Source organism: Wyeomyia smithii, chromosome 2 (assembly GCF_029784165.1).
Source record: "Wyeomyia smithii strain HCP4-BCI-WySm-NY-G18 chromosome 2, ASM2978416v1, whole genome shotgun sequence".
In the NCBI taxonomy this organism is placed as follows: Eukaryota; Metazoa; Arthropoda; class Insecta; order Diptera; family Culicidae; genus Wyeomyia; species Wyeomyia smithii.
This window is the reverse complement of record NC_073695.1, coordinates 164,470,104-164,487,944: the sequence shown is the minus strand read 5'-3', so window position 1 is coordinate 164,487,944 and position 17,841 is coordinate 164,470,104. Positions and strand designations below refer to the sequence as shown.

General features: G+C 38.7%; 1 protein-coding gene across 12 annotated transcripts in view; it reads right to left on the bottom strand.

The window, feature by feature from the left end:
- The window catches only part of LOC129723881 (protein unc-79 homolog), a 119,420-nt gene that overhangs the window by 5,746 nt on the left and 95,833 nt on the right, over window positions 1–17,841 (bottom strand). For 9 of the 12 annotated variants that reach the window (XM_055678354.1, XM_055678365.1, XM_055678358.1 and 6 more), the window contains 2 exons: window positions 13,474–13,673; window positions 12,987–13,419 (listed from right to left, as the gene is read on the bottom strand). In XM_055678354.1, coding sequence (XP_055534329.1) covers window positions 12,987–13,419; window positions 13,474–13,673 — 633 coding nt within the window. Of the gene's footprint in view, window positions 1–12,695; window positions 12,905–12,986; window positions 13,420–13,473; window positions 13,674–17,841 lie in introns of those variants that run through there. The other 3 variants (XM_055678355.1, XM_055678366.1, XM_055678363.1) reach the window with 2 other exon arrangements.

The window sequence follows — 17,841 nt, the reverse complement described above, 5'->3', positions numbered from 1 at the left end:
GTGTGTGAAACCCTTGCCGGAATCAATTTAGGCAATATGCCGCTCCGCAAAACCAAACACACTTACTCTTATACACATCTAACTTTATTTATCCAACTCTTGGCTTGTCTCTCAGTGCTGAATACAGTAGTATCTCTATGTACGATGGTCTCAATACTCCGGTACCACAAAGTGCATCGATTTTTCTGCGATTCGGGCTTAATGTGCTATTAGAAAGATTTGAAGTGCGGGTTACATACGGCTTTGTGACCTATTTTTTCTTGTAGGAGACTGAACCACTGCGACCATTGGTAGTAGATCTATTGTGGTATATTTGTGACCTATGCTAAGCCACGTTCAGACTGGATACATAAAGAGGCGATGCGTGAACAAGTAAGCTACCTGTTCAATCAACATTTGCAACGTTGAAACAACAGTATTGGATTGGACTAAAGAAAAATATATTTTTCTGCATTTATCTATATGGCAAAAGAATCTCACGGTCTATAATGATCGCAGATTTTTTTAATTCCTCGTAGAATAATGATTTCTGCATCATTTCATTGAGAAAATCTTTTCCCACAGCTATCATCACATGCCGTTGTGTTGGGCAATGCCAGTATTATTCTGCCAGCCGAAGCGTTTCAGAAGAAGTTTAATGCAGGTTTTGTCCAACGATAATCGAAATTATGTTTATGATCTTTTTGCCTCTAAATTCTTCGCGTGAGTAAAGAACCTAGCCTTGTTCATCGAATTTTGGTTCAATGCTAAATCGTTTCCCTGGGCGATGGTGAAGTTTTAAACTAGAAAGTAAGCAGCGCGTAAGAAGATAAACGTGTACTACACTCACTATACGAGGTTCAAGTCATCGATCGCACAAAATGGATGAAAAGACTTGAATGAAAACTACACATTAACGAAAGAACACTACCACATCCACAGAAGTCATGAAAGAATTTGTTCGTTTTTCATTCGCATGACGGAAGCTCTGCAGATTGAGATCTGCTGTCGCGGCCACGTGGTCTCTCTCAAATTTCAATGACATCAAGAGAAGAAACCAAAAGGCACAACGAAACAGATGAACGGCTCGCTCAGCAGGAAGTTTAAATCTTACTTACTTTACTTTGTTGGCTTACGAACCATTCACCGGTCTAGGGTCGAACGAATTAGAGATGTCCAGCTTCTTCTGTCTTGGGCAGCCGTTCTCCAGTCTCCTCGTACACCAGCAGATCGTGCATCTTCTTCCACCGCGCACATCCACCACGTGCGAGGCCTACCACGGAGTCGACGGCCTCTTCCTGTTTCTCTACTGAAGATAGTTTTGGCAGCTCTCTCGTCAGGCATTCTGGCTACATGTCCAGCCCACTGAAGCCTGCCCGCTGTATTACCTTCACTATATCAGCATGTTTGTATACCTGGTACAACTTGTAGTTCATGCGTCTGCGCCACACTCCATCTTCTAGTTTACCGCCAAGTATAGATCGCAGAGCTTTACGCTCTAAAACTCCGAGCACTCGTCGATCAGCTTTCTTCAGTGTCCATGCTTCATGTCGAAAGGGCCATCGGGAGTATCAGCGTCCTATACAGTGCTAGGTTTGTGCGTGTTTGCAAACTACGGGACCTTAGCTGGTTACGTAGTCCGTAGAAGGCCCTGTTCGCAGCTGCAACTCTTCGTTCCACTTATCATATCGCTCATATCGTTGTCACATGTCACAAGCGCACCAAGACAAACTAATTCGTCAACCATTTCAAATCGTTCCCCATCTTTCTCTACCTCAGCACCAACACCACGGGGACTCCCACGCTCTCTACCAGCCACCATGTACTTCGTTTTGGCAGTGTTAATGACAAGTCCCAATCTCGCTGCTTCCCTCTTAAAAGGTACGAAGGCCTCCTCCATGGCCTTACGGTTGATACCGATGATATCGATGTCATCCGCAAACAGATGGTGAGTCGGTAAGTTGTACTCCCGGAACTTATCGAGGATCTGCCGCAGGGTGTAGATTTGATCCGTCGGAGAAGGCCCATGTCGAAAACCAGCCTGGTATTCGCCAACAAAGGATTTTAACCTTAAACGTCATTTTGACGCAAGGCGTCGCTTTAGTAGCGGTGGACATAACTGACTTCGTCTGACCTGTCGCACTTGAAGGTACAGAGAATTGTTTGAACGACGGTTGGTTCAGATACAAATGTGAAAGGAGAGTTCACATTTTTCTGAGATTGTCTACCTGTCCTATGAACAGTTTTAACAGGTATACGAGACGTCTCTGGATATATACAAGCAAAATCAATACTATTAGGGCATCTTCAGCGGTGGTCCAAATCGTTATTTTGTTCTAATTTTTGGAACAAACTCAAATTCACTGCTGGACCGGTGATGTAAATTTTGTTTTATGCCAGATTTAAATTGAAAAAAATTGAAACTGGTATACGCTTTGGTCTATTTTTGTCACTTTTTGGAACAAGAAATAGATCATTCTAAAACCCTTTGTACGCTGTGAGTGTTGGGGAATAAACAAAACAAAGATTTTTCATGACAATTCACTATTATGGCAATTCATTTTTGTGGCTTTTCTGAAGAAGAATATAAACAGGTTTGTTGTTTTTGGCTTCAAGGAAACTGACCAGCAAAAGGGGGAATTCCGAAAGTCTATCCCAAAAAAAATTTACGATGTATTTTGCGGTGAGAACAGTAAACGGACAATATTTTTTATTGTTGTTGTTTTATTGACAATAATATTTAATGTAAAATTGATGTATTTACATAGAAAAACGTAGTTTAATTATGGTATAACTATGTACATGTACAATTACAGCAACTTTCAAGGTTTTTTTGATGTTATTTTTTTTTGGGATAACCGTAGGTTCAACCTGGGAGGGAGAAACGGATACGAAGCTGTATGAGTCTCAAAATGAACCAGAATGAGCTGTCACTGACTGTCAATTTGAACCAAGTGAAAAAAAAACGTTTTTTTGTAAACAGTATTGTTATAACTGAACGGTATCGCGTTACTTGGAAAAATATTTATCGCAAACAGTTTTTGTATTTATCGTCGTTTTACAAAATATTTCGATTTATTTTTACGTAAAATAATAAGTTTCATAAGATTTAAGTAATAATCATGTTAGCGAACTTCGATTTTTAAACTTGCGTTTTTTCTGGATTAAAGGCTTTGGTTACTATTTCGAACACAATTCATCACGGCCGAACGTTGATTCTCGTTTCACAAAAAAGTGAGATGTAGGACTGTACAATTTTTGAAACTGCATGAAATACTGAAAAACCTGCCTCACAGGTTACGCGCTCGTACACATTTTCAGAATGTCTGCGCAAATATATATAAACTTAAAATTCTGAAGAAACTTTTATATAACGGCAAATCGGAAAAACGCAGACTCTAAAAATTTGTGTTCTACAGACAAATTTGCATATTCAGTATTCCTGATGTTAATAAAAACTTCGTTTGAGTCATGCATGCGTTACAGCAAGAAGATTGCTACACGCTATCAAAAAACGACGCATGTCCGTGTTCTCTGTTTTGAGTGTTGTATTCGTTTCTCCCTCCCAGGGTTCAACTACTTGGTTTGCAACCATCAGCTACCAGGATGACAAATATGTTGGCTATTTGTTAATCGCCTTAAATGTAGTGGGACTAGAGGAGACCTTAAGAGGCCAGAAAAATGTTCCTCGAAGACACTGAACTGAAAACGTTCAAAATGCTGGGGTGACATTGCGAATTTCGTTTCGAGCAACTCGAACAAAACTAAATGATCACTGGGGGCGTTATGTTTTGTTTTTCGTATTTTTTCGATTTTGCGAGTTAGATGAGCCGCAGGATAAATGGTCGGTGTTAAGTCAGACCGGACCAAGTGACATTTGATTATTTTTTATTTAAAAAAAAACCTACCATTTGAAGTCATAAAACCAATGGTTTGGGCCATTTTGAGCTCTTTAGAATGGAAAATGCAGAAAAGTTGGTTTTTCCATACAAATCTCCATATAAATTTGAAATGCAATGCGCCAAGCGAAGAAAAAACCAATCGATTTCCGATAAATTTAGGATTGTTTGGGGTCTCAAATATAACAAAAGAAACTTGGATCTGGCTTTCTGCTATCAAGTTTCGTTTTTTCCATAAAACGATTCCCCACTCTAGTAAATATCCATATTGAGTGGTATTCGATAATTTTCAGCTGTTTTTTCTGGCATCAATCTGATTCCGGAAATACCCATATTGGGTGATATTTAGTCATTTTGTTGTTTTCCAGAAACTGGAAGTGGTTATCTTTGAATTCAAAATAAGGATAAATGCTCGGCTTCTATGCATCATCTCGATTACGGAAATAGTCATATTAAGTAAGATTCCGTCATTTTCGGCTGTTTTCCAGAAACCGGAAGTTGCCATCTTACAATTCAAAATGTTGTCTGAGGTCGACTTGTGGCCTTAGTGCACCAATACGATTCCGGGAATACTCATATTAGAAACCAGAAGTTTCCATCCTTAATTTATAAATGGCGTCTAGAGTCGAGTTTTGGCCCCTTTGCCGATCCTTGTAGGCTGTTTTCCGGAGAAATTTCTGTGTATGGGAGACCTGCCTCCCCTTCCAGAGTTCGGAGGAGTATCGAACCACCATAGAAGCTATGTTTGATTTGTATAAGAGCCCTCCCATCCAGAATGGGAGGGGTATTGAACCACCATTAAAATATTTTTGCCTCCAAAATCCTCCACATGCCTAATTTGGTTCCATTTACTCGATTATTTCTGGAGTTGTGAAAAAATTCGAGTTTCATTTGTAGGAAATCCCACCCTTACAGAAGAAGGAGGGGTTTCAAATTATGAATATATTTGTTACACCTAAAAATATTCACCAGCCAAATTTGTTCCATTTACTTGGTTAGTTCTCGAGATGTGAAGAAATTTGAGTTTAATTTGTTTGGAACCCCTTACTTCCAGAAGGGGAGGGGTGTCAAAGCATAATGGACATATTTGTTACCCCTGAAGACATCCATACGCCAAATTTGGTTGCATTTGCTTGGTCAGTTTTCGAGATGTGCAGAAATTTGTGTTTCATTTGTATGGGACCCCTCCCTTCCAGAAGAGGGAGGGGTCTCGAACTATCTTAGTCACCTTCCTTGGCCCCTAAAACCCCTATATACAAATTTTCACGCCGATCGGTTCAGTAGTTTCCAAGCCTATATGGATCAGACAAACAGAGCTGCATTTTTATATGTTTAGACAGTTCAACCGATCGCCGTGACGGTAGCCACCAGTTGAGCGTACTTTTATTTGTATCCTAATTTTCGGTGGTAGCTTTTAAAGAATGATTTCAAAATAACTGTCGAGAGTCACCTGTTCTAAATTGCTGTCATATTATTGTTGTTCATTGCGCCTTCTGCAATCTCATTTCATTGTTGTATGGAAATTCTATTTTCGTGAATTTTACCATTTTTCTTTGAATTTCCCGAGTTTTCTCACCGTAACATTTTGCTTTGGACAAAGACGAACACAACAAAACAAAGCCAGCTCAAATCAGACGCTCCGTTGTAAAGTTATGGGCGGTCGCACATATGTAACTTTATTTTATATATAAGATAATTGAACGAACTCAATGGATGTTTTCGCAACCATCCTCTCTCACTTTATTATCATTTTTATCAACCTTTTAAGGATATGATTCCTTGGTAGAATCGTTATTCCTGAGGTCAGAATCACTATTATAATCAGAACTTGTTTGGTGATGATCCTACCGTTTCTTTCCACGTTTGCTTTTCGTACTGCACCTTCAAGAGCGATATTGAACAGGAAGTTGGAGAGCGCATCCCCCTGCTTCAGTCCATCCAACGTTACGAACGCGGCTGATGTCTCGCCAGCTATCCGCACGCACGATTTCGATCTCTCCAACGTCATACGACTCAGCTTAATTAGTTTCGTAGGGAAACCTTGTTCAGGCATGATCTGCCACAGCTCGTTTCTTTTCACTGAGTCGTATGCCGCCCTGAAATCCACAAACAGATGGTGAGTCGGTAAGTTGTACTCCCGGAACTTATCGAGGATCTGTCGCAGGGTGTAGATTTGATCCGTCGTGGAAGGCCCATGTCGAAAACCAGCCTGGTATTCGCCAACAAAGGATTTGAACCTTTAACGTCATTTTGACGCAAGGCGTCGCTTTAGTAGCGGTGGACATAACTGACTTCGTCTGACCTGTCGCACTTGAAGGTACAGAGAATTGTTTGAACGACGGTTGGTTCAGATACAAATGTGAAAGAAGAGTTCACATTTTTCTGAGATTGTCTACCTGTCCTATGAACAGTTTTAACAGATATACGAGACGTCTCTGGATATATACAAGCAAAATCAATACTATTAGGGCATCTTCAGCGGTGGTCCAAATCGTTATTTTGTTCTAATTTTTGGAACAAACTCAAATTCACTGCTGCACCGGTGATGTAAATTTTGTTTTATGCCAGATCTAAATTGAAAAAAATTGAAACTGGTATACGCTTTGGTCTATTTTTGTCACTTTTTGGAACAAGAAATAGATCATTCTAAAACCCTTTGTACACTGTGAGTGTTGGGGAATAAACAAAACAAAGATTTTTCATGACAATTCACTATTATGGCAATTCATTTTTGTGGCTTTTTTGAAGAAGAATATAAACAGGTTTGTTGTTTTTGGAAACTGACCAGCAAAAGGGGGAATTCCGAAAGTCTATCCCAAAAAAAAAATTACGATGTATTTTGCGGTGAGAACAGTAAACGGACAATATTTTTTATTGTTCTGGACAATGATATTTAATGTAATATTGATGTATTTACATAGAAAAACGTAGTTTAATTATGGTATAACTATGTACCTGTACAATTACAGCAACTTTCAAGGTTTTTTTGATGTAATTTTTTTTTTGGGATAACCGTAGGTTCAACCTGGGAGGGAGAAACGGATACAAAGCTATATGAGTGTCAAAATGAACCAGAATGAGCTGTCACTGACTGTCAATTTGAACCAAGTGAAAAAAAGCGTTTTTTTGTAAACAGTATTGTTATAACTGAACGGTATCGCGTTACTTGGAAAAATATTTATCGCAAACAGTTTTTGTATTTATCGTCGTTTTACAAAATATTTCGATTTATTTTTACGTAAAATAATAAATTTCATAAGATTTAAGTAATAATCATGTTAGCGAACTTCGATTTTTAAACTTGCGTTTTTTCTAGATTTAAGGCTTTGGTTACTATTTCGAACACAATTCATCACGGCCGAATGTTGATTCTCGTTTAACAAAATAGTGAGATGTAGGACTGTACAATTTTTGAAACTGCATGAAACCCTGAAAAACCTGCCTCACAGGTTACGCGCTCGTACACATTTTTAGAATGTCTGCGCAAATATATATAAAATTAAAATTCTGAAGAAACTTTTATATAACGGCAAATCGGAAAAACGCAGACTCTAAAAATTTGTGTTCTACAGACAAATTTGCACATTCAGTATTCCTGATGTTAATAAAAACTTCGTTTGAGTCATGCATGCGTTACAGCAAGAAGATTGCTACACGCTATCAAAAAACGACGCATGTCCGTGTTCTCTGTTTTGAGTGTTGTATTCGTTTCTCCCTCCCAGGGTTCAACTACTTGGTTTGCAACCATCAGCTACCAGGATGACAAATATGTTGGCTATTTGTTAATCGCCTCAAATGTAGTGGTACTAGAGGAGACCTTAAGAGGCCAGAAAAATGTTCCTCGAAGACACTGAACTGAAAACGTTCAAAATGCTGGGGTGACATTGCGAATTTCGTTTCGAGCAACTCGAACAAAACTAAATGATCACTGGGGGCGTTATGTTTCGTTTTTCGTATTTTTTCGACTTTGCGAGTTAGATGAGCCGCAGGATAAATGGTCGGTGTTAAGTCAGACCGGACCAAGTGACATTTTGATTATTTCGAGAAAAACGAGTTTGAAGTTTACTACTCTGTGAATTTTGAAGATTTTCATATTTCCGCGTAATTTTGGTATTATGAGCTAGAGTTACTCTTTGACGGTATTATATAAAGTGACAATTAAGAAAAACAGCGTTATGAACTCGACAATGACCGGTAACATAACTGACTAGGTGACGTTGGTCCACTCTGACTAAACAAAAGAATGATATGAAATGAGTTGGTTAATTGTGACTGATCAATTGAAAAAAATATTTATAGCCAATCAATCGAACAGTTTAACAGTTTTAAAATTTTATTTTTTGCTTCTTTAGCACCAAAAATAATACAAGTTATATAAAATATAATTGAACAAACTCAATGGATGTTTTCGCAACCATCCTCTCTCACTTTATTATCATTTTTATCAACCTTTTTAGGATATGATTCCTTGGTAGAATCGTTATTCCTGAGGTCAGAATTACTATTATAATCAGAACTTGTTTTTAAAAATGAAAATTTTTGTGTTACTCACACCAAAGACTTACATTTTATAGTTATATGTTCAATCATAGTGGACCATTTACACTTTTTTTTTACTGGTAAAGTATACTCGTTTGGCTAACGGGTTCTGGAACTTTTTTATAAGGTGCCGGGCAGCTTTGAAATCAACTTATGCTGACTTCAAACCAATGCAAATAATTCCGGTAATTACAACTTTTTTCTGCTTGGCATATGGTCCACTCTGTCTGAATACTATAAAGTATTATATATGGTCAGCGTAGCGATAGCAAAATTCGTCAAAAAATACATTCAAGTACATTTCTGTGTGTAAAACATACATGTTTCCGATGAATGATGGAAGAAAGTATCCTCTAATAAAGGGAAATCCAAAATATCGCTTGAATATTCGTCTATTTGCTGATTTTTACCTACATGTGACTGGGTTGTAGTTGCCAATAACCTAACACTTGGTTCGTTCTGACTGCACACTATGATTGCTTTTGATCATTCAGAAAAAAAATAAGTAAGTTTGCTATTTGAGGGAATAACCAACTCTGGTTGTTGTGTGATGTAGCTTAAGTAAATCTTGATTCAATGCCATCATTGACTCGTTTTTTCCAATTTTGCGACTTGGCCCGGTCTGACTTAACACCGACCGAATGACAATGACAGCTCCTTTTAAGCTTGAAGCATAACTGCCAGTATATGACCTACTCGAAAATAGCGAAAATCGTTCGAATCGAGCCGCGCAATGCCACCCCAGGCTTGTTTCAATATCTTGAAACCCGACGCAAGTTTGAAGAACTGCAATATTTTGAAAGATTGATGAGACGAAAACGGAAGATGAACATGAACATCTACGCGATCAAATATTTTTCGCTATCCTCCGAAGCCCTACCTACTTGTAGCAGAAATTTTTCGATCATACCAATCCATCTTGAGAAATATCACTGATGCTCGGGTCAAACCGTCAAATCCATAAAGTCTTGTGGATATGAAGTGTCTTGCCAAAGTAATCGTTTAATGTGCGTAAAAATTATCGAATTTCCGTTTGTGAAATATTGAGTGCTTTTTATTATAACAAGTCTCATTAACTGATAGCATGGGGTATTGAATTGTTGACAGTGTGACAGATGTCAGCGGTTTAAAACAACAAGATATACAACACCAGTGCGGAGAACGAAAAGTTGGTCTATATTTGCATGTTCTATTTAGGTTTCGCTGGTGTAAATCTAGTATAAAGTTGTTCCAAAAATAGACTACCGCTGAAGATGCCCTTATCACTTTGCTTGTCGATGAAAGGTCCAATTTTTGTAAAAAAAAGTATTCACCATATACAGTCCCTCTACAATTATGGGTCAGTCAACGTGTTGTCTGAATTTTCGAAAATGGATATAAAATTGTATAAATTATCAACTACGAATGTTTTACTATCTATATGACGAAATCAACAACGGATTTATTTAGGATGAACTATTTATTTTTGGAACCTATCTATTTATTTACTGTTTTGACGTGGGACTACGTCTTTGTTTACTATACTGGGATGCATTCTGTAAAATTTGAAATGAAACTGGCAAATGTTGCGTCAGATTTCAAACGTTAATAACAGCATAATCACATGATGGATAACGATAACCAATATGTTGTTGGATAGATAAAATGTATAACAATTATGTAATATGCTAGTTATCACTCCAATTTCATTGCTAAGCGGTAAAATTGATAAAAGGTTTCAATAACAAATTTACGCGAATAATGAACCAATTACATGCGGGCAATCCTAGCATAGACGACATGAATGGACACCATCCGTTCCCTGTGATATTCTCTGTATCAATATCGAAATAAAAATAAACAGAGTCTCCCCGTCCCAATAGGTCAATTTGTTTTTACTTCTATGAGCTTAGACTAATATGATGTCTCGAAGGTAAAAGTTTTCCAAAAAGTTTGAAGCAATCCCCATTCTTGAACAATTTCTAAACCTGCTTTCAAAACCTAATAAAAACTGATGTCTTGAAAGAAAACATGCCGGTAAAAGCAACAGTACCAGTGGAGTAAAGAACCGCAGGTCTCTCGTCGTCTATGATTGCAGCGGTACTCTTCTATTCGTACATTTCAGCGGTACACTTCTATTCGTACTGCAGCGGTATTATTCGTATTGCAGTGGTACACTTTTGTTCGTACATTTCTATACGTGTGCAATCGGAAAAAAAACTGTAATGCTGCTGTTGATGGTGATTGAAAGTTTATCTCATAAATACGATTACTATGAATTACTCAACAAGAATTGTAAATTTTTGCAACGGATATTTATTTAATTTTATCTTCGATATTCACTAAATAATCATGACCGGATAGTATCAAAAGAGTGAATTTCCAAATTTACAAATTTATAGAAAAGTAAGAGCCGGCGAATGCTTGTAAATTTTTGGTCCATTTACTAAGATTCATTCTGAATCTTTGTTCACATTTTAAAATTGTTGGATGATATATTATTATTATTTTAAACTTTTCCATAATAAACGTTCGTAATAAAGCGAATGTAATTGTAGGCAAATGAAAAAAAATTGACAAGCAAAAAACTGCTAGAACTTGTTAATAATTTTGTTTAACATATCTTCCTATGTTTGCCAATTAATGAACCTTTGTAAGGGCTTCCATATTATTTTGAAAGTAAGATCCAAATTATAAATTTGATTTAATCAGAGCTAAATAAGACAAAACCATTCATTATGATAACGTAAGTATTATTAGATTTGGTTTTTGAGGATATAGAGTTAATTCTAACTTTGACGCATTACGAGAAATTCTTGGTGCTTCTTCAACAAGCACGATATGCTTGTGCCTTGTCAAATACTTGTCAATTTGTTTGCACAAAAAAATACTACAGGCATTATGTCGCCAAATATGAACATTATTCTTTCGAGTGTTGTTGAATATATTTCAAAAATAGATTTCCAGGGGAGGCTGAAATTAAAAATACGTACAGTCGCTGAGCAAACACATTGATTCTGTCTGCAGACTCTGTATTTTTTGTAACAAAAAATCCCCTAATTACAGCGTTCAGTCCCACGTCACCATTTCATACAACCCTAGGGCTGTATACCTTGTAGTATTATTGAAGCACGTAACTGACGAAGTTTTTACGAACGGATCTGATTGTGTTGTAAAATTTTATTCTTATTTTATATTAGATCTTTTTTAGTATGTAATGTAATAACAAAAACTACTTCGTTCATCACGGTGGTGATGATGGATTTTTTTCCTTTATGTTGTAGCTTTAAAAAATAATAGAAAGTGACTACATAAGTTTGAGCCTCGCGCGCTGAATTCAGATATAAATAAATTCTTTAACAATGCTTAGAGAAAAATCATGAAGTAGTTGTGGTTAGTCTGGCTGAAGGTCATAAAAACCCTGTGCTAGTTTTGCGTAGCTCTATAGCTCTTCACATTTTTACTGATGTGAATCAAGTAAACAGTTTTTAAAGAAGTTTATATCTGGAGGCAAAATCAGTTCGTTTTTTTTTGTATAACTGATTTAAATGTGACTATATTAATTATATATAGATAAATCGTCCAGCTTAAACCTCTGTAGGGGTATGTGGCGGGACCATCATCATCATTATCATCATCTCTGTGTTCTGATGTATACTTTCGATCAACAATTAGTTTTACAGCAGTTGATGCATGTAAATCGGTTGGGAAGAAAAATTTCACTTACAAAGCAAAAGACACAATTATGGGTCACTTTTGGCATTCAAAATCATTTAGTCTATAAAATCGTTAAAATACATAACGCTAGTTATTTTATTGTTGTAAAAGCTTGATATTAAGTTGTTTTATACAGTCTTGATGCATTATCAAGTAAAAGTAATAAAAATAGCCAAAATATGGACTGACCCACAATTATGCACCATAAAATGTAACATTACTACAATTATGGGTCACTTCACTTATCGCACCGAGCAGAATTATAGTTTTTAGTAATATTTTCAACTTTAAATTATTTTAATCGTATAAATGAGGTTACAAGTGAGTTACAAAAAATACCACTGCTAATGAAAATTGTTCAGTTTCGTGAGAATAGACGAATTGCGTAAAAGTGACCCATAATTGTAGCTGACCCATAACTGTGGAGGCACTGTACATTAATTATTGACCTCAGCAGCAAGACAGAACAGCAAAGTTTATTTTCTTGGACACAGTTTTACCGCTATGAAATTAGAAAATCTTGTCAAAGCCGGAAGAAAACAAACGATCGGCGCTCCCCTGTAAAAAAATATCACTAAAATCTGAGCCAAACGAACATCAATATGTTTACTTGCTTTTTAATTACAACCTTAGTTATTTTTAGATTTTTCATAACATTATTTGCATAATAAGCTAAACACTATTATAATCCTTCGATTTGTGCAAGAAATCATGGAAAACATTTATAATGACGCTGTAGTTAACGAAACAGAGTGAGAGAGGCGAGAATCTACATAGGTCCTTTTGAAAAGCTACGCGAGATTTATTCAAGAAAAAGCAAAACTTCAGTTTTCGAGCGAATGTTAAATGTTAATTTCATTGGAAACAGCTTACCTTTGAGTGAGAAACAAGTTGCAGTATGCAGGGAGTTACTTTGGCCCAAAATTCGAATAAGACGCCCATGGTTATATTGTGTGATTCAGTAGACGGAGCGGCAACACAAGCAATCTGTTCCAAGTACACAGTCCAAAGCTGACATAATGTAAACGCATGGAAAAGTGATGACATATGCAAAACAGATGTTTTCGACTGCTCTGCGAAACCAGCAAAAATAACTTGAATATGATCAGCGATGTGACAACTGGATTCCTGCGGTACAGGTTGCGAAACTGTGTTAACCGGATGGTGAAGATGGTAGTGTACAGAGGCTCCGTGTTGACCAATTTGGCCACCTCGTTTCGACATTAGGGCTGTGTGTGTTAACGAACCCATTAGTAACCACGATAATAGGCGCATATGGCCTACACAATCAGTAAACTCCTTGGGTCTGAAAAATAAAGGATTTCATCAAATTGAATAATAGAAACTATACCATTGGTACCCTTGCTGTAATGAAGATGGTGCATTGTTTAACCATGGAAGATACCTTGAGACCGTGCGATTGTCTCTGGAATTACCTCGCGACATTTCTAGTGCGAGATACTGCGCTATAGCACCTTTGAGTACACCTCCCAGCGTATCCTCACTTAGTCCTGTCGATAATCCTCCAGTTTTAAAATTCTGTCGTGAAGTAAAAAGAAACTAAAATAACCGCTTTAAATGCCTGCGGGTTTTTTTTTCGCTCGTATTTATTTTAAATAACTATAATAAAGTATTCCATCTGCAACAAGACGTATGACTGTGTGTTTTGTATGTTTTTACAAAACCTTTAAATTACAATGTTGCTGAGTAGTTAATTATAATATTTGTAAAGCCCAAAGTATATGTTCGCAAGCACCCCCAACGCTACAACCCTTTTAAAATCGCAGAACGAGAAACCTAAAACAATATCACAGAACGAGCCACACCGCTGCAAAGGGAAGCCGATCAAGCCACATCGACTACTGCAGAGCAAACGATGAGTGTTATCAGCCGCTATCATTTTCTCACCGCCACCGATCGCTGCTGGAGCGATATCGAAGCTGGGTCTAGAACCGAGGACCGAAGACATGCTACCGATAAACTCATCGATCGCCGAAGGAATTTACCCGATCGCTTCTAGAGCGAGAATCGATCACCAAAGAGATGCCACCGATAAGCCGATTGATGAGAGGTCGCCAGCAGAGAGTCAGTCAACCCGAACTTCATCCCACCGCCGACCGCTGCCAGATAACATCGCACGGCCCGTCTAGGATCGTTATCTATTATAGCGCTGCTAGGGCAGCGCGCCAGTCTCTTTCCAATCACCGAATAGCATGGGTGGTGGAACCACATGCTAATTTATTCATTTAATTATAAGTATAAGTTTATAAGTTATTATATTCATTTAATTATAAGTTATTATTAATTGTAAAAGTAGTCACGTGAATAAATTTGAGCAAATATTTTGTGTTAAATGTTTAAATTAACCAGTGTTATTAGTATCAATGTGTTAGTTGTTGGAGAGAAAGGCGCATCTGGATCCGTTCATGCCTGGTCATTCTGCTGAAAGTAGCAGAATTCCGTCGATGCTGGGCTTTGGATTCAACTTACAACGAGCTCTCGAAATTTGGAGATAACCGGTCCCATGCTCAGTGGTTTCCTCCGGATCCACGCTCTTGGGACATCCCGCGCGCTCGAACCTGTGTAGATACTGCTTGAAACAACTATGGCCTAAGCTGTGTAATGTGAAAGTTCATTTCTTCATTAAGCCTACCAACCCATCCGGATACCACCGAAATAATCAAAGTATCCATCTACCCTTTGGGGAAATGGACCATTCCCGCTACCTTCTGTTCTGATCTGATCTTCTGGTACCTTGTATGCCCCTTGTGTTACGTTGGTCGAAGCACTCTACATGCTTCCTAATGGCGATGCACTGGTACGTGGAGGCTCCTAAGCGCGACTACTATAAACTCCCCGCTGACGCTATTGAATGTATTTTTCACGTCACCATCATCGTTCTTCTCTTGCGCTAAAGTGCTATCTTAGCCCTCCTGGAGACGGAGAGAATAGCTTCCAGCATGAACCTTCCTTCCGAAACAGTTCACTTGCCAGACCGGTCCATTCTCTGTGTATTTCACCAGACGGTTGAGGATAACACTAGTAAACACAGGTTTTGCCCTAGAGCTCAAATTGAAAAATAGAAGATTTTGACTTTTCATCCATTCTTGTGAATTTTGTTTAATTTTTTTTAGAAACTTGCATGAGTTTTCTCATAAGCCAACGTAGTTGCGACGAATCCGGCGAGCAATTATCATGCTGCACTTTGACGCATTTCTGCATACACTAGGGGCACCGAAGTTCACTAGGATGGTTAAAAAGCTATAATCTTTTTAGGGCAACTATTTTGAGATATAGAGCAACATTTTTTCGCTTTTGTCGACCAGTGTAATTATCTCAAGCACCTTTCCCTGGTGAAGATAACTTTTTCAGAGGCTTAATCAAGTTATCCCATAAGCCAACGTAGACGCAACGAATCCTGTGAACAATTACTCTGCCGCATTTTAGTGTAATTCTGTATACACTAGGGACACTAGAGTTTACAGGAATGGTTAAAAAGCTACTTTTTTTTAGGGCAACTGTTTTGAGCTTTGGGGCAACATTTTCTGCTTTTGTCCAGTGTTATTCTCTCAAATACCTTACTGGCAGGACCAGTTTCTGTCGCTCTTATATCTCCGGGAAAAGGTACTTCTTAATAACTGCCAAAAACAGCCCGGGTGTCACTTATATGTTCGACTTTTTTTTTTTTTATTCTCGCTTTTTTTCCGTCGGTCTATTTCCGCCACTGTTGTGGCCAATCACCGACGCCCAGGTAGGCAACTCCACACCCAGGACCCTAACTCACGACCCGTTTATTAACGGACCGGCGCCAACGGCTTTACTTCCTCATGCGATGGAAGGCGTGATCCCAGAGATTTTTCGCCTCAGAAAATCTCCCGGTGTCGGCTAGGATTGAATCTAGACCAGTTGGGTTGGTTGTGAGTGGATCACGCCACCTCACAACCATCGACACCTATGTCGGCGGTGGGATTCGAACCCAGGCGTCGAGCGTGGTTGGCGGAGACGTTACCAACCACACTAGGCCCCCGCTCATATATGTTTGACTTGATGGACAAGCTCGAGATTCCATCCAGTTCTGGTGCCTTGCTCACCTTAAAGGAGTTGGCGATCACGATGAGCTCCTCATTCATGACGCTTGCCTCCTCTTCTACCTCGGAACGACTGTCGTCACTCGCAAAATGCGTGTCGGGTAGGTTGACCGACTATCTTTGATCTGTGTCTGAGATAATGGAACGTTAGACATGGACTCGATAGCTGGAGGTTAGCCACTGGGCTCGTGGTGTAGAGAGAGTCTCCCGAAGATACGCTCCAGCATCGCTGATGATCGCTCCGCAGGCGCCAACACGTCTTTGATCTTGGTCATTACGGTACTGTAGCTCTTACTCCACGTAGGCTTTAGCAAAAGAGTTCGTGGGGCAATGTAAGGCAGGATTAATTTCTTTTTATCGACTTCAAATCGGCGTACGACACAATCGATCGAGATCAGCAATAGCAGATTATCGGATGATATGCGTAGTTCGAGTTTCGGGGAACAAGCATGGAAATTTTCACTCACCAGCAATATTCCATGCAAATGTGTTCTTTGATTCATCATGAATCGTCCAACTATTTTCACTCGCGTACAAGTTTTCCATAGAAACGCTGCTGATTGTTTTTCGCGTCTAAGTGCTCCGAACACTATAGAAGGAGACTGAATGATTCAAACACGATAATATTTATTGTATCCAAGTTTACTTGCATTTAACAGTATCGCGAGAATCTTTGAGAGATTATCGCCAGTGATACAAAATTATGAATCCAAATGAACGTTAGATTCCGTTCAAATGTTTGCTTGCCGGAGCTAGTAGGTATTATCAATGCTTACGGAAATTGTAGTGATATTTGAAATCACCAAGAATCATCGAGAAATATCACAGTGAAAGCACGATGTGGAGTAACCGAATTCCAACTACAAGCAACTAACATTTGAAAGAATCGTTGCGATCGCTCGAGTGCAATCGTTTAGGATTCTTTCGTGAAACACTCGCTATATGTTGCTCGTTCCGTATAAAGCAAGCAATACTGAAACAAAATCATCAAAGAAAGCCACCATGTATTTTTATGCGCTAAGTTGTCTCTTGCATGCGCGAGAATGTGTTATTTTTAATAGCGATGGGTTGCTGGGATTGGAAGCTTATGAATAGCACGTTCAGAAACGATACCCGAATGATTGTTATGCGATACGATTTTTTCCATCTTTGTCGGGGAATCTCGAAGAGGTTACCGCAAGGTGATGGTCGCACGAAGTTGACCATCTACAACCGGTAGTTCTCTACGGCCACAAAACTTGGACCATACTCGTGGAGGACTGTACCGTGCGTACGAGTTGCATCAGCCGCTGGGAGAACCTATCATCGTTTTGCACGGGGAAGTTCGTTATCGCGTCAAACTAGGTTTTTCTAGGTTGAACATTGCCAAAGCTTCCAACAATATCTGGCCCCTCTGGTTTGTGCAGCGTTTTCCATACCCAACAGCCCAAGCGTTGAAGTCACCTACCCCATCGGTGATTGTGGCCCGTCAGCTCAATAATTACCAGGGCGACTATCTGAACGAACCTTTCGGTAGACCAACGTGCCGGAGCTAGCATTGGCCGATACCGTATCGATACCTTCGGTATCGATACCGCGGGACCTGGATATCGGTATTTTTTATCGATGCAACTGACTTTGATATTAAGGTGGATCGATAC